Below are 22,762 nucleotides of genomic sequence, written 5' to 3' on the forward strand. Positions count from 1 at the left end.
ACCGTACAATACCGTCCTGTGAGATTTGAAAAGGCTATTTAGCCAGTTCTTGCAAGCATTCCTTCGTAACGTCCGGTGGTTTCTGCTTGTGGGATCATGTAGCATGTCTGTATTGACCGTTGATTGATCTACGTACAAGCAGACGAGAGGGTAGATGTTACTGGTTTGTGTTGCTTTCTTTGGCTCCTTTTGCGCGACTGCTATTCCACAAGCAGCTGTCATCTCCGTATATAAATTGTGCTAAAAGGAAAGCGAAGTACGAGTGTTCGAGAGTGATGCTCCAAAGCCTCCACTCTGGTTTGTGTGCTCCTGGTTTCAAAAATTACCGAGGATTTAGGATTTCCAAGTAGCCGTTGTAATGCTAATCACTGTAAAAGTTTTAATCCAAGGCTCACATAGGTTCTCGTACATGTCTTTATGCATGGGAGATAAAAAAAACTATAGTATATATATTGAAAATTTATTTAATAATACCCTAATAACAATAGTAGGCGAATTTTGCTCATAAAACACAGTTTTTGTATGTTATTAGCTAATACACACCGCCAACACTTGGTTCCATTATGAAAGGATGTACCTTTGTCATTGGTTGTCGTAACTATTAAAATGTTCATTTCTTTAGTAATGGGAGAGAGCAAAGTGTGTGAATAAACCAAATTGCCCCTGACACCTGGCTCAACTGCATATTCCGACTGAAGCGAAAGCATGTACCTTTGTCATTGGTTATCGCAACTATTAAAATGTTCATTTCTTTAGTAATGGGAGAGAGCAAAGTGTGTGAATAAACCAAATTGCCCCTGACTGAAGCCACATCAACAAGACGGACCTAACCTATTCGGTAATCTGTTGTCAAAAAAACCTATCGGTAATCCTCCTCCTCCTCCCCCCTTCAACCTCTATTTCCCATTCTGATAGAGAGGGAGAGGAGTGAACTGAGGCGGCGAGCAAGCAAGCAATGAGGTGTTGGCAAATGGAGGTTGAGAGGAGGGAGATGGATGGAGCCCGAAGGAGGAAGAGGACAAGGTCCTAGAGTGACACCTTGAATATTATTAAGGTCCTATTAAAGTGGATTCACTCACACCATGTAACTGAGCCCAGAAGCAATTTGTTGTATTCATCCGTCTTTCTCTCTCCCACACTAAGAAATAAATATTTTAGTGGTTGCGGTGTCCAATGATAAAGATACATGCTTTCCTTAATATTGTTGGGCAAATTTGAACATTGACGGTGTAGAGTGTAGACCAACCAATACCACAGAAGAACGGTGTTCGTGGACAAAGTTTTGCACTATAGTACAGTACTACTACAAGATTTAAAAATGATAAGAAATAATGGCTAAATGACATAAGATGCATGCGTGAAAGAATAAACTTAAGACTTGATCAGCATCGCACACCAGCAGACTGCCGGGGCAGTGCAAACCGCAGGAAACCAAAATTTATAATGGGCCGTGGAACTAACACCGAAGAACTTTTCAGTGCCACACGATAACATACATTGGCCTCCACGTATATAAAAGACGAGCTCGTTTTGCACGCATATACTTGAAGTCTCGAACCAAGCCAAAATCACAGCTATATCTACTTTTATATGGCAAATTGCAGCATCTTTCTCCCTCTTAGGTGAGGCGAGAAGGCCGACAGCTGCTTTGACGTAGACGATGCAATTAGTATCTTATAAGCCAAAGGAAGCACACTTGCTTCCTTAAAAGGAGTAAAAACAACAGATGGATTTGTTGGACCCAAGCGTCTCATCTATCGTCTATCTCTCTACTAATCGTTGATTAGTACGTGCACCACGCAGATGCATTTTTTATATGCACAATGATTATATATATATGGTTATCTTTTGCCGTTAGTCATAAACAAGTTGATTGTAGATAATGACCTCTAGGTAACATCGGTCTTCATTGTCTGCAAGAAACCACCACTAATTTGTTGATTAATTACTGTCCCGGCCGGCTCACTACCTAGCCTCTTGCTGTCTTGCACAAGTGTCTGGTTCACATCCGACTGTTCTCGCTCTGAAGTCTGACCGTTCTCACCTGTTCCCAAATCAACAACTTGCTGTTCAGAGTTCAGACTAGTATATATGGTGATTAGGCATACAGGTGCATTATTGCAGACTTCAAAGACGTGTGGTCTTTTTCCCCCACATCGAATGAATGGTCATTATATTTACTCATTAGAGTCTGTTGTTCATGTGGTGACTGGCTGGGCTTTCCAACAAAATTCTTGGGAGATTATAGTGTTCGTGATGTATATGTATTTCTTGAGCACTACAGAAAAGTTGCCGGGTCTAGAAGTACTAAGTTTCTTTAGGAGTTGGTGCTAGCTAGGACCGCTAGTCGACGTTCAATTCAACTCCAAGCGCATATGATGGTGCATTGTCAATGCAAAACACGGAGAGGTCGTACCAGTAGTCCAGGGAATAGTCCAGTAGCAGACTAGCAGTGCATGCAGGCATGGCTATTCCATGGCAGTGACCCGAGCGTATGCATGGGCCGGGTGGTTGCGTTGAGCTGGAGACCTGGAGTGTTGGTGGGTACAAAGACCTGCACACCCACGTACTTGACTCGTTCTTGAAAACTGGCGGCAATCTGTTATATATGTATGTATACATAGACCCGGTCAGTCGTCCTAACACTAACGAGCTGTTTGGGTGTGCCAATGGAAACACAAACGTAAATGAAATTGACCTGCGAACGTTACCGGCGGGAATGAATCTGAACTAGCTGGCGCGGCCGGTGACTTTGGTTGCGATATGAATACTGGGCCGGCCTGGCCCATTGAGGGGGGCGTATCGGCCATCGGATGCCGACAGGTACATATCGGCCTCCGGGGAGCCGATATGCATGTTGAGACGAGCAGCTGGTGGAGGACCTATCCGCCAAGAGCGGCCTCCTGCTGACGCAAAGCCCATCCACCGCGGCCTGTGCTGTGATCTGCGAAGGACGTAATACGTACGTGTTCACCGGGCGCTGGTTGGCACCAACGCGCCCATGACGCTGCCCTGCGCGCGGATGCGCCTCGTAGTACTGTGCCTGTGCTCGACTCGACTCGACTGCTAGGTCCTGAAAAATCTCTCCACCCAGTCTGCGTCGCAGCAGTTGGTCCATAAATTGACGGTCCGTGTCAGTGCCAGTGCACCACGCTGACCTGCTGACCCGCGCCGCTGGCTGGCCGGTGGGTCCATGGCCGGTGGAAAATCGGCGCCCGATCTCGCTGGCCGCCCTCCGCTCCGCTGCAGCGGCGGGTCAGGTCAGGTCAGGTCAGTCAGTCGGTCAGGGAGAGAGTCCTCACTATCGGCTGCCCGTGCCCGTTGGTTCGTGTTCCGTGGAGCGGAGTCGGGCTGCTCGTGCTCGGCAACGGCAACTGTGGCGTGCACTGGGCGCCGAACAGTGAACAATGTGGCCATTGGTGGTGTACGTACGGGTAGTAGTGTCGGGTACGACTGTACGAGTCCCCCACGCTGGCGAGCGTGCGACTAGCGGGAGGGGCCGATGAAACACGTGCGAATCAACAGAGCGTACGGAATGGCTATTGTGCAGTCTGTCAGGTACTCGTGCTACGTCAAAACACAACCTAAGTAATCTAATTAAACTAACAAAAAAAAATTAAACTAACAAAAACACACGTACCTATAGCAGCCGAGCGCCGACGTCGCTGGAGCACCAGGCGGGGGCGGTGGCGCAGCGCCCTCTGTCGAATCCGGCGGACGCCGACGAGGAGAGGCCGCCCACACCGCGGGGTGGCGAGCGGTGGCGACGGTGACAGAGAGCGGTCAGAGGGAGCGCATGAGGTGGGGCCTGTCGGCGGGGGACTTGTGGGCCTTCGGGGAGCCGATATGAATACTGGGCCGACCTGGCTCATTGAAGGGGACCTGTCGGCCATCGGATTACCGACGGGTACCTATCGGCCTCCGGGGAACCGATATTTCTGTTGGCCCATCAACCGCTCCGTCCCGGTCCTCCTCCATGGCGGCCGCGCCGTCTGCGAGTCTCGAGGCCTTCGCCTCCCACGGCGACGACGCCACGCCGAGGATCCTGCCGGCCGAGCCCTACGTCCGCTTCTGGGCCGGCTTCGTCGCCACCAAGTGCCTGAAGCCGCTGTGGCTGTCGAATTGTCGATGTAGGCGGACGACGGCGAGGCGCGGGTGCGGTTGGTGGCGGAGACGAAGGCGAGCCTGGCGGTGCTGGACGCGGAGCTCCAAGGCCATGGGAAGAGGTTCTTCGGCGGCGACGACCTCGCCGCCTGCACGCTGGCGCACTGGCTCGGCGTGCTGGAGGAGGTGGCCGGGGTGCGCCTCGTGGCGGAGGGAGAGTACCCGGCTCTGCGCCGGTGGGCCGAGCAGTACACCTCCCACGCGGTCGTCAGGCGGTCCCTGCCGGCAGGGACCAGCTCGTCGCCTTCTTCGCTGCCAACCAGCAGAGGTACAGGTCCATGGTCAACGCAGCGGTGCAGTAGGCAGGAGTAGTACGTAGTAGCTCCATTACGTCACATCACTGTGAGATCATGCAATTGCCTGTTCGTTTCGACTAATTCGTTGTGAGAGAAAAATATTATTCATTAACTGAAAAAAATACGACTTATAACTCAAGCGAACGTCTCCATGAGCCGTCACCATATTGAAATCAGGCCAAAGCGACACCGACTGTGTTATCAGGAGATACTACTCCAGTAGATAGTACTACTGGTAGGAAACAGTTTTCAAAAAGTAATGGCTGAAGTAAACAGCCAGTATACGAAACAGCCAAACTGTTTAGCTGGTATTAAAGTCGACTGAAGCTAATTTGTTATAGAAAAAAAAATACTGTAGATTCTGGCTGATAAGCCGGCTAAAGCTGCTCGAATCGCTGCTAATCTTGTTCTTTAGTACACACCAGAAGAGAAAGAAAGGAACTTGCGAGTAGGTCGGCAGGAAACGTGTTGCACCTGCCCTCGCTCCATCCAGATCTGAATTATTAGCATATCGCCGTGTCCAAGATGGACATCTGAATTATGAGTTTAAAAAAGAAAGATCACGCATGGATAATGAAGGACGAATTAACGCATGAGGAGACAATCGCCGTCCTGGAGCCGTATGGATGCTTCGCGGCCAATACCAGCGATGATTGATGATGATCAAGTGCAAACCAGACTACCTGCAAATATACTTTACAAGTATCTCAAGATTTTGCAGTTGCCATCGTGTGATTTGATGCAGTCACTTGTGACAGCTCATGATGGGAAGATGGAAAGCACGAGGCCAGGGGGGACAGGCGATATCTTGCCGATGGAGACGGCCACATGGAGCTTGGATACGTCGTCCCCGGTCCCGGAGCCGCAAGCACGCCGCTCACGATGGCCAAACCCCTCAAGTCAATTGTGGCGTGCAGGCCAACCGTTGGTTGCGCGAGACGAGACCCTGCTGCTCCCAGCCCTCGTCGACGCTGACCTCCGGCCTGCCGTGGCTCATACAAACTGAGAACGCATGTTCATCGCCATCGTGGGCACTCTTGACTCTTCCAAGCCTGCTGCCGTGCTCTGCGTACAAACAAAGGACTGTCTGAGGTCCTGCCATCGTGTGGACTGTGGACTGTGGAGATAGCAGCTAGCAGTGACATCTTGTGCTGATAGAGATCCCTGGCGCTGCATGTAGTATGAGAAAATTATTTTATGGAACGAAATGAACCAAAACATTTGGGCGCGTTTGGATCGCGTCCACAGTTTGCCACGCCACACATGCGGCCACGCCAAAAGTTCGGCAGCTGATTTGTCCGCCGCATGATTACGGCATCAAAAATCAACTGAGTGCTTGTGGCAAGAGGTGTGGCATGCCGCAAGTCCGGCCATGCACCAAACGCCCGTGAAACTTCGGCACGGAAACTGTGGCACATTGTGGCAAACTGCGGACGCGATCCAAACGCGCCCATAATGATACAATACAATACCAGTATGGAAACAAGTTATGCCTAATTCCTGATAACTCTGTCAAGGAAGGCATGACACAGGAATATATAAAATAAAACACTGAAGTTGTGGTTGTGGCAAGAGGGAAGCATAGATACATGCAAGGATTACTTAATACTATGGATAACCAGGCACATCAATCTTGGGACTAAAACTATGGTCACAGCATTGGCACAAAGATGCGATGCATTTGCAGTCCAAGTGTCATGCTCACCTGGCAACAGTCTGAAGAGTACCCGCTCACGCTCATGATGGTGCCATGGCAGACGGCTGGCCAATCCAACGCCATATGGATCCTGACGACTTCTTACAACAGTTGCTTCATCGCCAACTGTTTTCTGTCAGCAGATCCTTGCATGATCATACACTGAAAATAACCAAAATGAAAATATATGTATGAGGTTCACTGGTTATCATCCTAATCCTACACCAAGTGATTTCTCAAAAAAAATTAACGCAATGCTCCACCCTACTTTCCAAAGAAACAGACTAAATGTTCTGCAAATCTACATGCCTTAAGTGTCAGCTTGATTTGAACTTTTGCTTTTGCTAGGACATACCTGTAATCCTAGAAACTTATATTCCTAAGCGGAGATACATCGCTAATTTCTTTCTACACTAAGATCACCAAACACTTCAAAGACGTGCTAATTTCTGCCACACTGAGATACATTGCCTAAGCAAGCATAAACAAAGAACACCAAAATACATGATTCAACTATGTAGTTCAAGTTGAAGGAAACAAGTATTTTCAAAAACATTGAGGATCCACGATTTACTTGTTAAGCGATGTATCACGCCACATAGACAAACTTCTCACATGTATGGTTCATCTTGAAAAGCCCAATCAAAAAGGCAAACTGATTTCGATACAATTGTTCACCAAATGTTGAATCAAGCGTCCTACATACTTCTCATTCTCAAGCGGAACATGATTGTTTTGGAAGGTGTGGTTAAGTACGATACAAGATCATGGAAGTGATGAGACTTCGGTTACAAATTCTGATCTTCCAATACTAACAGGGCGACCTGCACAAATAAAAATGATGTCACAAACATGTCAGCAAAAAGCAACGAACATTTGGGCCAAGAATGATAATGATAAATTGTTCCAAAAAATAAAGTGAATGATGAAATGATGAAGAGTACAAATAATGTGTATCTGTACAAAGAATATAACGATGAACAATAGGGCAGGGTATACAATCAACCTGCATGTCAGTAAAGGAGTATCTCTTCACGTGTTCAGGTTCAGCATTGTAATTAATCTAGTGTTGTATGTCTGGATCATGCTGTAGCTGTGCCGAGCAACACAATGGATCATTGATAGAGCTATATAGAGTTGAAAGCCACAAGAAACTATCTCCTGGCTGCCACCAGCAGCATTTATATGTGCATAATCGCTTTCTCCCTTGAGATAACCTTCCTTCTTTGTCTATGTTCAGTCCACACGCTTTCGGTGACACCTTCAGAATGCTATATATCATATATCACTACAAAAGGAGCTTCAATAAACGGATCAGAACGGTCTATCATGTGGAGCAGTTCTGCGACGTCTGCGTGTTCACGAAGCAGATGCGACTCCCCTTTCCCCAGCGGGCAAGCTTTCAAGCCAAGGAGAGGCTCGAGCTTGTGCACGGGGACTTGTGTGGCCCGGTGACACCGGCCACACCGGGAGGACGACGCTACTTCCAGCTGTTCGTCAACGACCTCTCCCGCTACATGTGGGTGATGGTCCTCGGCAGCAAGGGAGAGGCTGCGGACGCCATCAGGCGCGCGCAGGGTGCTGCGGAGGCGGAGTGCGGCCGCAAGCTGAGCGACTGAATTCGCGTCGTACTGCGCTTATAAGGGCATTCAACGCCACTACTCCGCGCCGTACAGCCCGCGGACGGGGACAATGAGGACGCCCTCTCCGATCACGCCTCCGACCACAACGACAACACCGATCTGCATCAAACCCTCCTTCTGCACGAGGCTGCTGCAATCGCCAACCTCCACTCCCAGGCAGTAGCGGTCCAGAACATCCGCAACCTTGTCACGGTTGTTCTCAACCTCAACGCCGGCAACTTCAATCGGTGGCGCGATCAGTTCCTCCTCATCATTGGGAAGTATTCTCTTCAACATCATGTCCTGCAGGACTTACCGGCGCCTGGTTTCCCTGACTGGCAGCGCATGGATTGCGTTGTCAAGTCATGGATCCTCTACACCATCTCCGACGACCTCGCCGCGACGATCTCAGCGCACAACTCCACTGCCCGCGACACTTGGCGCACCGTGGAGTCCCAGTTCTTCAACAACCGCGAGACACGCGCCCTCGTCCTCGACGCCAAGCTCCGCAACTTTGTTCAAGGTGATCTGTCCATCACCGATTACTGCAAGGAGCTCAAGCGCATGGCGGACACGCTTGGTGACTTAGGTGAAGTCGTCACCGACCGCACCCTCGTCCTCAACCTCATTCGCGGTCTGAATGAGCGCTTCAAGACCGTCGGCATGCATCTCCAGCGAGGGCGCCCCTTCCCCACGTTCCTGGACACGAACGGCCGACCTCCTGGAGGAGCTGACGATGGAGAACACGTCGTCGTCTCAATCGACAACGCTCGCCGCTTCCACCACTACGTCAACCCCGTCGCGCCCTCCTGCTGTTCAGCAGCCAGCAGCCTCCAGCGCAGGCTCCGGGGGCGGCTCTGCTCCATCCAAGAACCGCCGCGGAAAACGCGACGGCCGGCGCGACGGCGCTGGTGTCAACCCGGCGCCCACTGGTACGCAGCCAAGTGCCCAGTCCAGCGTGCCCTCTGGTGGACAGTTTAAGCCTGGCAGCTCCGGCTCCGGGGGCGCGCCATGGCCCTCCTTCTACCGCCCGTGGGCCGGGGCCATCCAAATGTGGCCTGGACCACCGCCTGGGCAGCGACCTCCACTTGCGCCACTGCCCGGCACCCCTCAGCGCGCTCTGCTGGCCCAGCAGACTCTTCAACAGCATGCTGTGCCTGCCCTGGTTATGGAGAACACCGGGTCCTGGACTGCACCACCCCCCGGCTACTACCAACCGCTCGCCGGGCTTCCTACATGGGATCAGCCATCTCTGGCCTCGACATTCAGCACCATGACGCTGCAGCAACCACAAAACAACAATGACTGATACTTCGATTCAGGTGCAACCTCTCACATGTCCTCACATTCCGATTCACTTTCACATACTACTTCTTCGCGGTATCCTACTCCATCGTCCATTGTTGTCGGTAACGGATCCTTACTCCCCGTTACATCCACTGGCTCTACAGTTATTTCACCGTCTTTACGTCTTAATAATGTGCTGGTTTCCCCACAACTTATTAAGAACCTAATTTCTGTTTGCCAGTTCACTATCGATAACAATTGTTCTGTTGAGTTTGACCCGACTGGGTGTTCTGTGATGGATCTTCTGTCTCGAAACGTGATTGCCAGGTGCAATAGTTCCGAACCATTGTACCCTCTCCGGCTGCCAGCTGCTCACTCCTTGGTCGCCGCCACTGAGTCTTCACTTTGGCATCGCCGCCTCGGTCATCCTGGACACGAGGCCCTCTCCAAGCTTGTGTCGAGTCTTCCTACTTATCGTCATGATACTACTACTGTTTGTCATGCGTGTCAATTAGGTCGTCATGTGCGCCTTCCATTTCATTTGTCAACTTCTCGAGCGCCCAATAACTTTGATCTGATACATTGTGATCTGTGGACATCACCTGTTCTTAGTGTCTCGGGCTATAAATATTACTTGGTCATTCTTGATGATTGTTCACATTATTTATGGACGTTTCCTCTAAAGTTGAAATCTGACGCTTTTCCGACACTCGCTCACTTTTTTGCCCTTGTGTCCACTCAGTTCGGCACCACCATCAAGGCAGTTCAGTGCGACAACGGTCGTTAGTTTGACAACTCCAGCTCTCGCACGTTCTTCCTTACCCATGGTGTTCGCCTCCGCATGTCGTGCTCATACACTTCCGCCCAGAACGGTAAGGCCGAGCGTATCATTTGTTCCATTAACAATGTGATTCGCTCCCTATTGTTCCAGGCTTCCCTACCACCCTCATTCTGGGTCGAAGCTATGCAGACAGCCACATATCTCATTAACATCTTGCCCACCAAAACGCTGAGCTCGTCCACCCCGCACTTCGCCCTCTTCGGCACAGCACCCTCCTACGATCACCTACGCGTTTTTGGCTGCACTTGTTATCCCAACTTGTCCGCCACAGCTCCCCACAAACTTTTCCCTCGATCCACCTTGTGTCTTCCTGGGATATTCAGCTCATCATAAAGGATACCGCTGCCTTGATCTCTCTTCCAATAGAGTTATCATCTCTCGTCACGTCGTCTTTGACGAGTCAGCATTACCCTATGCTGAGCTTGCCTCCACTCCATCCCCGGCAGACTTTGATTTTTTGGACATTACTGACTATCTGTCGGCTCCCATCGAACCAGCACATAAGTTTCTCTCTGCAGGTACTGGTACTTTGACACTCGCACAGCCACGTGCGGCTGCGGCTGACACCGATGATGACCTGGCTGGTTCAACAGCGCTTGATGCGCTCCCAGCAGGTCCACCAGTTGCGCCTGCACCCTCGCCCGCACAGCCACGTGCGGCCACGATGTCACCATCGCCTGCACGGCCACGTGCGGCACCGACTTCTTCGACCTCGCAGTCACCTGCAGCTTTGGCCGAGCCGCGCGGACCTCCGCCCGGCCCGTCTTCCCGGTGCCCGCAGTCCGTCACGTCTACACACGCCGGGAGCGCCCAGCTGCTATCCAGCCAGCTGCTGCCCCTACGCCGCGCCAGGAGAGCCTAGCTGTTGTCTGGCCAGCTGCTGCCCCTGCGCCGCTGCCTAAGGGTGATGTTGTTGTCCCCCCAGTGACCAACCAGCACCCCATGGCCACACGCGCGAAGGCCGGTTTCCGGATTCCTGCTCTCTATCATGCTACGCCGCTGTCTCCAGTGTCCAAGACCTTCCGCAGCGCACTCGCCGATCCGAATTGGCGTGCTGCTATGGAGGAAGAACATGCTGCTCTTCTCCAGAACCACACATGGGATCTTGTCCCCCACCCCCCTCGGGCTAATGTGGTCACCGGGAAGTGGATTTTCAAGCACAAGTTCAACGCGGACGGGTCACTTGAGCGGTACAAGGCACGCTGGGTCCTTCGCGGCTTCACTTAGCGGCCTGGCGTGGATTTTTCAGAGACTTTCAGTCCAGTTGTGAAGCCTGCCACAGTTCGCACCGTGCTTTCTCTAGCCCTTTCTCACCAGTGGCCCGTGCACCAGCTCGATGTGAAGAATGCCTCCCTACATGGCACCTTGTCAGAGACAGTGTATTGTGTACAGCCATCTGGTTTTGAGGATCCCACCCACCTGGACTTCGTGTGTCAGCTCAACAAGTCCTTGTATGGGTTGAAGCAAGCTCCTCGCGCTTGGTAGAGTCGGTTCGCCACTTTTCTGTTGTCTCTCCGGGTTGTCGAAGCCAAGTCAGACACCTCGCTCTTCATCTATAGGCGCGGCTCAGATATTGCCTATCTCCTCCTGTATGTGGATGACATCGTCCTCATAGCCTCCTCCCCGGGTCTCATTCGGCGGATCATTTCGGCCCTCCAACAGGAGTTCTCAATGAAGGATCTTGGCAAAGTGCATCAACTTCTCGGTATGCATGTTCAGCAGTGTGGTGACGGTCTCTTCCTTTCGCAGCGGCAGTACATGCTGGATATCTTGGACCGTGCTGGGATGGCTGAGTGTAAGCCGTGTTCTACTCCAGTAGACACAAACCCCAAGGTTGCAGCTGCTGATGGTCCTCCTGTGGCTGATGCAACAGATTATCGAAGTCTTGCTGGCGCATTACAGTATCTGACCTTCACACGGCCTGACATCGCCTATGTTGTCCAGCAAGTCTGCCTTCACATGCATGACCCACGGGAACCACACTTGGCAGCACTCAAGCGCATCCTTCGCTATGTTCGGGGCACTCTCCACTTGGGTCTACTGCTGCGACCATCTCTTGCCACTGATCTTGTGGTCTACACTGGCGCTGATTGGGCTGGTTGCCTAGACACGCGCAAGTCCACCTCGGGCTACGCTGTGTTCCTCGGTGATAATCTCGTCTCCTGGTCCTCCAAGCGTCAGAATACAGTCTCCAGATCCAGTGCTGAAGCTGAGTACCGCGCAGTGGCCAACGGTGTTGCTGAGGCCTCTTGGCTGCGTCAGCTCTTGCTCCAGCTCCATGCCCCTCTTCGGCGCGCTACTTTGGTCTATTGTGACAACATTAGCGCCGTCTACATGTCTTCCAACCCGGTTCAGCATCAGCGCACCAAACACATCGAGATTGACCTCCATTTCGTTCGGGAGAAGGTTGCTACTGGTAATGTTCATGCCCTGCATGTGCCAACTTCATCCCAATATACGGACATCTTCACCAAAGGTCTTCCATCTTCGGTCTTCATAGAGTTCAGGTCTAGCCTGAACGTGCGCGGTGGCGAGGATCAGACTGCGAGAGCGTGTTAGACTGCCATATTATGGGCTGTATCTTGAGTCATTAGCATTGCTATATGGGCTGTAACGCCCTGGGCTTGGGCTGAGTGCGCCTGTAGGCACCCCTTGGGGTTTTATGGTAGATGATCTTGGTTTAGGCAAGGATCACCGTTGATTTGAGTGTTTTTATAAACCCTTGACAATCCTTGCCTATATATATTGTATTCATTGGGTACCTCCATCATCAATCTACTGAGTTTTCCCGAGCCACCTCTTCTCTCAGAGCTTGTAATCGACAATGATTATCTGAACACAACCAGCACCAGAATCTAATCAATAAACCGAGTTACAGTGACAGGATTGTTGATGGCATACAACTACTATTTTTGCAACATACATATAGAAAATAGGAACAGCCATGCAAAATGGCAACAAGCACCAGGCAACGTTCAGCTAGCAACAGGCCAATTACTGGATAAAAACCAACAGGCTGGAGTGGACAACCTGCATACCAGGCAAAGGTTCAGCTAGCAAGAGGCCAATTAGTGGATAAAAACCAACAGATTGGAGTGGACAACCAGCAAACCTATGTTCAACATTGTTGTGCAGTGTACTCACTACTTCAGAAAAGGCATCTCATGAACCCCGAATTCCAGATAAAAATGCATGTTTGATTTCAGGACAGTGCATCGCTGCATCTGTCTATTCTTGGCATTGCTCCAAGGGTAATATGTGCCACTGAAATGAAATAATAATTCAAGCGAGTTCTTGGGTGTGGGTATAAATGCTAAATTATGTATTATATTCTGGTGCAAGCGGTAGAGTCTTACCGCCTGTGACCGGAAGGTCCTGGGTTCGAGTCGCGGTCTTCTCGCATTGCACAGGCGAGGGTAAGGCTTGCCACTGACACCATTCCCCAGACCCCGCACAGAGCGGGAGCTCTCTAGACTGGGTACGCCCTTTTATTCCACAGGGCCCAGGATCTGTATATGCCACTTATGTAAAGTGTGCTTAATTGGCTAGAAACCATGTAGCCATCTCAAGTAAAGACTGTCAGTAGTTAGCCTAGTGTTCATGTTTTCCAGCATTTACATTTCAGTCCTAATGTGGTTGGTAGGGCTTGCCTTGGTGGTGAAGTTGATAAACACCTTGGCAGCCAAGTTTCCTAAAGCATCTACCATTAGGTAGTTAGAATATTCCCTGGGATAAACCCCTGGCCTATAAGAGCACATGGGGGGGAACCACTTGTACAATTCAACTGTCTTGTATTTTGCAATTCAATAGAAGGCCATAGGCCAAGTTATCCTCTCAATTACCTGTGATCTGGTGATCTATGCCAACAATTGGTATCAGAGCTCGGGGTTGAGAGAAAGGGAGAGGCATAGCCACCTCCGCAGAGAGAGCAGCAGCAGCCGCCACCGCCGCCGAGCAGCGTGCGCAGCGTCTGGCCGCGGTAGAGGCCACAGCCACGCAGGCGCAGCAGGCCGTGGAGGCCGCAGCAGCAGCAGCTCGGAACGCGGCCGCCACGGGGCTCTGCGTCGAGAGTTGGTGGAGGAGGATCCGCTGAGCGATCGCCGCCCGCTTCCGCGGAGGAGCTCGGAGCGCGAGCGCAGGCAGACGCGGTCGCCCAATCGGGATCAGGATCGCCGCCGCGGACGGGCCAGGGGCCGCTCGCCGGTGATCCAGACCGTATACAAGGATTCTGGCTCAAGCTCCACCTGGCCGATGCTCACCAAGTCAAATTACCATGAGTGGGCCTCGATCATGAAGCTGAAGCTCCAGGCGCGGCAACTCTGGGACGCGATCGAGTACCAGGACCTGCCGTACCATGAGGACAGGAGCACGGTGGAGGCGATCATCGCCGCCGTGCCGCAGGAGATGCAGATGCCGCTGTCCGAGAAGGGATCGGCCAAGGAGGCCTGGGACTCCATCGCCGCCGCGCGGATCGGCGTCGATCGGGTGCGCCGCGCCACGCTCCAGCGACTCTGCAGCGACTGGGAGAAGCTCGCCTTCCGTCCGGGTGAGCAGATCGAGGACTTCACTCTTCGCTTGAAGTACGCCCAGCTCCTTCTCCACGGTGACAACGACATCGATGAAGAGCGCGCGGTGGAGAGGCTCCTACGCGCCGTGTCGCCGAAGTACGCCCAGCTCCGGATCGTCATCGAGACGCTTCTCGACTTCCAGGACCTCACCATCGAGGAGGTGTCTGGGCGTTTGAAGACGGTGGACGACATGGAGGCGCTGGCCGCGGAACCGGCCGCCATCGGCGGTCTGCTGCTAACAAGGGAGCAGTGGCGTGCCAAGGAGAAGGAGGAGGCTGCCGCTTCCGCGTCAGGCAAGGAACCGCGATGTCGTCCACACGGCGGCAAGAAGCAGCGCGGGAAGGGCAATCGCGGCGGAGGAGACAGAGGCGGTGGCGACGATCGCGGGGCGGACGACGACACCTGCCTCAACTGTGGTGATCGAGGCCACTGGGCGCGCGACTGCCGCCAGGGGCGCCATGGTGGTGGTGACCGCGGCGGCGGCGGTGGCAACCAAGGCAGAGGAGGAACTGCGTTGGAGGTGATCGCGGTGGTGGTGACCGTGGAGGAGGCAACCGCGTTGGAGGTGATCGAGGCGGACGGCGCGGTGGTGGGCGTGGCGGTGCTGCGCACGTCGCAGAGGCGGAGGACGATGACGGTGCTCTGTTCCTCGCCCACGGCTTCCTCGAGCTCGACGAGAAGGCCGAAGCCGTCTGCTCCAAGGCCACGGCTTCCCTCGACATCAACGAGCCACGCGCGCGTGTCTTAACACCAGCGCCAATGAGGAGGCGCTCGACAGCGGGGCCACGCATCACATGACCGGCCGCCGGGAGCTCTTCGCCGAGCTCGACACCACGGCGCGCGGCACGGTGCGTTTCGGCGACTCGTCTCGAGTGGAGATCAAGGGGACCGGCTCCATCGTCTTCTAGGCCAAGAACGGGGAGCAGCGCGTCCTCCATGGCGTCTTCTACATCCCAGCGCTCCGGAACTCGATTATGAGTTTGGGGCAGCTCGACGAAGGAGGCTCCAGGGTGGAGATTGATCATGGAGTGCTCCGTATCTAGGACCGGCGTGGTCGTCTTCTCGCCAAGGTACATCGCGGGCCCAGTCGGCTGTACATCCTGCACTTGGAGGCCGCGCTGCCGGTGTGTCTTGCCGCCAGGAAGGAGGACGAGTCGTGGAGGTGGCATGAGCGCTACGGGCATCTCAGCTTCGAGGCGCTGCACCAGCTCGGCAAGCAGGAGATGGTGAGGGGGATGCCGGTGATCAAGCATGCAGAGCAAGTCTGCGACACCTGCGTCACCACCAAGCTCCGCCGCAAGCCGTTTCCGCAGCAGGCGCAGTACCGCGCGCAGGCGCCCCTGGACCTCGTCCACGGCGACTTGTGCAGGCCGGTGACGCCGGCGACGCCAGGAGGGCGTCGCTACTTCTTGCTGATGGTGGACGACGCCACCCGCTTCATGTGGGCGGTGCTTCTGCCGACCAAGGATGCTGCTGCGGATGCCGTGAAGCGGGTGAAGGCCGAAGCAGAGAAGGAGACCGGCCGTGAGCTCAAGGTGCTGCGGACCGACAATGGAGGAGAGTTCACCGTCGGTGAGCTGGCGCAGTACTTCGCCGCCGAAGGAGTCAAGCGGCACTACTCTGCACCACACTCACCGTAGCAGAACGGTGTGGTGGAGCGGCGCAATCAGACGGTCGTGGCGACCGCACGCGCGCTCCTGAAGCAGAGGTCCATGCCGGCCAAATTCTGGGGGGGAGGCGGTGATGACGGCGGTGCATCTGCTCAACCGCGCGCCGACAAGAAGCTTGGAAGGCAAGACCCCCTATGAGGCCTCGCACGGACAAGCACCGGCGGTGAGCTATCTGCGTACATTCGGCTGCGTCGCCTACACAAGGGAGCTCGGGCAGCTGCGCAAGCTCGACGACCGCGGCAAGGCTGGGGTCCTCATCGGCTACGCCGAGGGCGCCAAGGCCTACCGGTTCCTCGATCCGGCGACAGGACGCGTCAAGGTGAGCCGCGACGTGGTGTTTGATGAAGGGCGCGGCTGGGATTGGTCCAATTCGGCCGCCAGGACGTCTGCTTCCGCCTCCAGCGACTTCGACATCGAGTTCTGGGGAGTCGACGCAGACGGAGCTCCGCCGCGCACGCCGTCACCAGCTCCAGGGAAGCACGATCCACCGGCCTCCTCTGCTTCACCAGCAGCGGAGACCGAGCAGGCGGACCCAGTTGAGTTCGCGTCACCGCTCGAGGACGACGATGATCGCCTTGACGCTTTCTACGACGGCGAGCAGCTGCGGTACCGTACCATGCCCAACATCATCGGGGACGCGCCCACACCGCCGCCGGCTTCACGTCTCTTCGCCGAGCTTCACCTCACGCACGCCGGCGAGCCGGCCAACTTCGCGGAGGCTGAAGGCGATCCTGCCTGGCAGGCCGCCATGGAGCAGGAAATCAAGGCGGTCGAGCAGAACCGCACGTGGGAGCTTGTGGAGCTTCCTCTCGGTCACCGGCCCATCACCCTGAAGTGGGTCTACAAGCTCAAGAAGGACGAGCAGGGCGCGGTGACCAAGTACAAGGCGCGCTTGGTGGCGCGGGGTTTCGTCCAGCAGGAAGGGATCGACTTCAACGACGCGTTTGCTCCCGTGGCGCGCATGGAATCCGTCCGAGTCCTCCTCGCGCTGGCGGCCCAAGAAGGATGGCGTGTCCACCACATGGACGTTAAATCGGCCTTCCTCAACGGCAACCTCAAGGAGGAGGTGTACGTGAAGCAGCCGCCTGGCTTCACCGTCGCCGGGAAGGAGAAGTTGGTGTACCGTCTGCGCAAGGCTTTGTATGGCCTACGACAGGCTCCGCGAGCTTGGAACGCCAAGCTGGACGCCACCCTCAAGGAGATAGGTTTCCAACAAAGCGACCATGAAGCCACGATGTACAGGTGAGGAACAGGGGAGGAGCTGCTGCTGATCAGCGTCTATGTTGACGACTTGATCATCACCGGTGCCAGCGCTCAAGCCATAGAAGGTTTCAAGGCTCAGATGAAGAAGGTTTTCGACATGAGCGACCTCGGCCTCCTGTCCTTCTACCTGGGGGTCGAAGTACACCAAGATCCAGCTGGGATCACTCTGAGGCAAACCCATTATGCCAAGAGGATCCTTGAGCTAGGAGGTATGGATGCCTGCAACCCCGCCCATACACCAATGGAGGAGCGGCTGAGGTTGAGCAGGCAGAGCACGGCTGCAGAAGTTGATTCTACCCAATACAGAAGATTGGTGGGCAGCTTGCGCTACTTGGTCCACACAAGACCTGACTTAGCCTTCTCAGTAGGTTTTGTCAGTCGATTCATGGAGAGGCCGACTGCAGAGCACCAAGCTGCCATCAAGCGCATCCTGAGATATGTGGCTGGTACTCTGGAGTTTGGCCTGCACTACACTAAGGCTCCAGGGAGAACAAGGTTTGTTGGGTACTGCGACAGTGACTTGGCTGGGGACATTGACACCAACAAGAGCACTAGTGGCACCCTGTTCTTTCTGGGAAGCAATCTTGTGTGCTGGCAGTCAGTGAAGCAGAAGGTGGTGGCTCTATCTAGTTGTGAAGCTGAGTACATTGCCACTACCACAGCTGCAACACAAGCTATTTGGCTATCCAGGCTGCTGGCAGACCTCCTTGGAAGGAATGTGGAAGTGGTTGAACTGAAAGTTGATAGCAAGTCTGCACTTGCTCTAGCCAAGAATCCAGTCTTTCATGAGCGCAGTAAGCACATCAGAATCAAGTATCACTTCATCAGAAACTGCTTGGAAGATGGAAGTATCAGGGCTGATCACATATCCACCACTGATCAGCTGGCTGACATTATAACCAAGTCTCTTGGAAGATCAAAATTTGAAGAGATGAGGGGAAGAATTGGGCTCAAGCAGATCACTTCCAAGGACCACAAGGCTAAAGGGGAGAATTGTCAGTAGTTAGCCTAGTGTTCATGTTTTCCAGCATTTACATTTCAGTCCTAACGTGGTTGGTAGGGCTTGCCTTGGTGGTGAAGTTGATAAACACCTTGGCAGCCAAGTTTCCTAAAGCATCTACCATTAGGTAGTTAGAATATTCCCTGGGATAAACCCCTGGCCTATAAGAGCACATGGGGGGGAGGGGGACCACTTGTACAATTCAACTATCTTGTATTTTGCAATTCAATAGAAGGCCACAGGCCAAGTTATCCTCTCAATTACCTGTGATCTGGTGATCTATGCCAACAAAGACACGTCTTTGGTGCTAAAGGCTAACTCCATCGGGAGCTTCTACTTCTTTCACATTGGTTGATGGTCAGTCAAGGAAGGGATAACTCATCCCTAGGCTATTGTTGCCATTGCTCTGCAGCCAGAGCCAACAGGCCAATCGAACAGAGTACCAACCATGCTTCTCAAAAGCCCAAGCTGTGAAGTTATGAAAAATATTAAAATATATTTGGAAAATATCATAAGAAGTAAACTTTCCACAGAAAGAACATTTTGATTCCTAGACTTCAGACATAGCGTACTTTCTACAAATGCAGAATAATATCATTGCCTTTTCATACAATTTGATTTATGGGCACCATAGCAAACCTAATCGCTTTCTACCAAACAATAATTTGTTCGAGGGATTTCAAAACAGAGCGGTGGCATGGTGGCCTGGAGTGTCTTGCCTCTTAAGCCATGTGGTGGCTTCAGTCAGAGTGCAGTGTCTTACAGCGAGGCGGCTCATACATCAGTCTAGAGAAGGACCCAAACTCCCTATGAGCCACACAGGAGAGGATATTTCTTAGATACAAGATGGATTAAATGAGGTTTTGTTCTCTTTGACGAGGATGAAAAGGCAGGGAAGGTGGTCCATTAAGCACCAATCAACTTATTAATGGCATGACATTGACTGCAGGTGTGGAACACAGTCATTTGATTGCTTTCATGAATTGCTGTGATCTTTCAGTTCTGTCAAACTCATAGCTTTACAAGTGCTACATATGGTAAAAAAGATTCTACAGGAAAACAATCTAGAAATAACAGCATGGTTGAATGTATCGTAGAAACAAATGGAGAAAACCTTTCTAAACATGAAACTTGGAAAGCAGGGAAAATTTCAGTGTGATGGTATAGCTCAAGTAACCTGAAGTTAAAACTGTTAATGTAACACTTTAAACAAAAGGAGCATTTTTTAAATGCAGATTAATATCTTATCTTATTATTTGCATAAGGCAAGGGCTAACCTGTATCGATTACACCCTCAGCTGTTGTCCATGGATTTAACTGACACTTTTCAGGTTACTGCTTTCCATTCCTTGTCCATAGAATGGCAGTGTGGAAGTGGAGGAAACAAATGGAGCCAACAGTGTCCTGCACTAGGCGAGCTCAGAGCCATCATAGCGAAGTCCCTTCATCAAGTTAATAAATCTCTATGTGAAAATTATGTTACACCATTCGCTTTCTGAGAATCATCACAATCACCCCTGTCATTGCCAATGCCCAAAATGCAACGCAGCTTGACATCTGGAGAAATGCCTGCATGACGCATACTCTCATACATCATACAAGCTTCCTTCTCATCCCCCGTTTTAAGGTATCCAATAATGAGAGTTGTGTAGGTTACTACAGTAGGTTTAAGCTTTCTTTTTTCCATTTCTTCCATCATCAAGCGTGCACCATCCATTTCAAGCACTTTACTATAACCATCAATCATACAAGTATATACAAAAGCATCTGGGAACACACCACTTCTTTCCATTTGTCTGAGCCATTCATTAGCAGCCTTCATATTTAAACGCCTACAATAGCAAGCAATGATAGATGTGTACAAAACATTGTCAAGTAACAGGTCTTCCCCAATCATATCCCTAATCAATCCCATAGCTTCAGGAAGTCTATCATCATTACACAGCTCATTTATGAGGCTAGAATATGTAAATGTGTTAGGTTTTACGCCTTCATCCAACATCTTACGGTACAACCTTAAGGCCTCCTGCAACTTCAGAGCTTTCACGAAGCCATCAATAATAATACTGTAAAGGACAACATCAGGAACATAGCCCCTCTTTATCATGTCTGCTAAAAATTTCCACACATCACTATATTTGTTGGTCTTGCAAAGGCCATTGATAATAACTCTGTACATGCAAAGGTTTGGGACGATTCCCAATGACCGATGTATTCTATCCAGGAATAGGAAGGCTTCACCAACTAGCCCTTCTTTGCTAAAGCTGTCAACTAGGATTGTGCATGTCACAATGTTGGGACTCAACCCATTTTCAAGCATGAGCTCAAACACTCCCAATGCATCTTGAAGGTTTCTATGTCTACATAATGCGTAAATCAGACTAGTATAATTGTAAACATCTGGAGCGATATCATGATGAATCATGTCAAACCAAAGGTCAGAGATGGCCTTGAGATCTAAATGTTGGCAACAGCCATGAAGAATGATGCTGTAATTTATCTGGTCATGCTCAAAACCATGGTCTTGGAGGTTCTTGAAAATCTTTAATGCCAATGCAACCTGTCCAGTTTTGCAAAGGCCATGCAGAAGTGAACTGTAACTCACTTGATTAGGACATATTCCATTTCTTGCCATTTCATCAAGCATGTCATAACCTTTCAATAAATCCCCATGTTTGCAAAACCCATCAACTAATATGCTGTAGCTGTGGACATCTGGGACAAACCCACATTTCTTCATCCCATGAAACACTTCTATGGCTTTGTCAACCTGACCCTCGCTACAGAAACCATGAATCACAGCATTGAAACAATAATTGCTGCAAGGGCCTCCACTCTGAGAAAGAGTTTGAAGAAAGTCCCATGCAGATGTTACCTGTCTGGAACGGCAAAGCCCATAGAGGTAAGTTCCATATGTTGTAGCGTTCAGTCTCACACCATTCGATTCCATTTCACAAAGAAGGTCAAAAGCTTCATTTAAGCATAACCTCTCTCCATGTGTGTACATACTCATCAAAATTGAATAAGAGCAGACATTGGGTGAAGGACCACAACTTTTCATGTCATCAAATAAACTCCTCGCATACATGATCTGATTCCCCTCGACTAAACACTTCAGCAAGAAATTGCACAAACGTCTGTCAACACCAACATTCTTGGCCTCAACATAAGTGAGAAGAGCATCCTCAAACATCGACGACTCTACAAAAATACGGATGACTACAGCATAAACTTGTAACAGCGTCATTGACTGACCCAAATTGCTGACCAACATAGGAGCCAACTCAAACAACTCTGACCCAGCATTTCCACAGTAATCAACAATGCTCTGAATCAAGCGTCGGACCTCTCTGATTCTCCGCGGCAAGAACGCCTGCACAATCAAAGCAAACAAACCAACTGACTGAGATGGCCCGTATAACCTCACGCACTCCCTGAAGCTTATATTTCTGGCAGCATCCCAGTTCGAAGCCCGCACTGCTAGTGTGATCAAGGGAAGCAGACGACGACTTCTGTAGTCACCATAAGCAGAACTCTGACTGGGCTCTTCGTTATCAGAGCTATTCAACCAACAAGCCTGAGAGGAAAGGCGCGACACTGGGGGATAGCTCCTGATGACAAGGGCTCGGCGCAGAAACAATGGGACCACCCAACGCATAGACAAGGGATGCTGATCCCCTCCTTACATTGACAGTACCAGCAGAAGCAGGGATGAGCTGTGCACGAACTACACTTCATGGACCAATATTACTTGACAAGTCGACGAAAAGGACCGCTGAGGCAACATCAAGTCCGGTAACCCCGGCAGCCGCAAAGGAATCGACGGCGCCGAGGCTTGGCTCGAACTGGAGGCTGGTGGCCCCAGTGGTCTCCGGGCCGCCGCCCCGCGCCCCGGGCAGCTTCAGTGGCCAGCTGCACGGCCCCGGTCCCCTGCTCCTCGCCCGCCGCGGCAGGCAGCGAGAGATGGAGGCGAAGACGCAAGAGGCGGAGCGAGGTGAGGCGGACTTGGCGCGGGCGAACTTCCGCTCTGGATGCCCTTCAGCCACGATGTGCACGGAAGGGGACTAGAGGGGAGGACGGCGTGGAACTACGGCGGCGGCGACGCGGGTGAATAGCTCCGCTGCTATGGCCTGCTTGGGAACTTGTTTTTTTTTTAGGAAAAGAAGTGAGCCGGTGAGAATGAGAAGTGGGATGAGTCTCTGCCGCGGGCACGATCCGTTCGTCGGACGAGAGCAGGAAGGACCGGGCCACGAGCAACATTGCCAAATTGCGAGCCCAAAAGGCCCAAGTGACCAAACAGAGAAATAGCAAGGGCACGCGCTGCGCTGTGCTTCAGTTTTGTCCCAACTCGGCGG

At 52.1% G+C, this 22,762-nt stretch overlaps 1 protein-coding gene across 3 annotated transcripts; it reads right to left on the reverse strand.

Annotated features, from left to right (window-relative positions):
- Positions 1-5,152: 5,152 nt before the first annotated feature.
- LOC136552743 (pentatricopeptide repeat-containing protein At1g63070, mitochondrial-like) lies at positions 5,153-22,577 on the reverse strand. Of its 3 annotated transcripts, XM_066544308.1 has the most exons (5): positions 19,685-22,577; positions 18,672-18,875; positions 6,731-6,980; positions 6,166-6,318; positions 5,153-5,630 (listed from the first exon to the last, which is right to left on the reverse strand). In XM_066544308.1, exon 1 carries the CDS (start codon positions 22,063-22,065, stop codon positions 19,882-19,884), a length of 2,184 nt encoding a protein of 727 aa, XP_066400405.1. In that variant the 5' UTR covers positions 22,066-22,577; the 3' UTR covers positions 5,153-5,630; positions 6,166-6,318; positions 6,731-6,980; positions 18,672-18,875; positions 19,685-19,881. The 3 variants fall into 3 exon arrangements, with proteins under 3 accessions (XP_066400405.1, XP_066400406.1, XP_066400404.1); XM_066544309.1 differs by lacking the exon at positions 18,672-18,875 and having other exon boundaries at positions 6,863-6,980; XM_066544307.1 differs by lacking the exon at positions 18,672-18,875.
- Positions 22,578-22,762: the final 185 nt, after the last annotated feature.

Source organism: Miscanthus floridulus, chromosome 4 (genome assembly GCF_019320115.1).
Source record: "Miscanthus floridulus cultivar M001 chromosome 4, ASM1932011v1, whole genome shotgun sequence".
Classification (NCBI taxonomy): domain Eukaryota; kingdom Viridiplantae; phylum Streptophyta; class Magnoliopsida; order Poales; family Poaceae; genus Miscanthus; species Miscanthus floridulus.

Bases quoted from the DNA above. Each gene is read 5' to 3' on its own strand.
- LOC136552743 (XM_066544309.1), bottom strand. From the start codon at position 22,065: ATGCGTTGGGTGGTCCCATTGTTTCTGCGCCGAGCCCTTGTCATCAGG.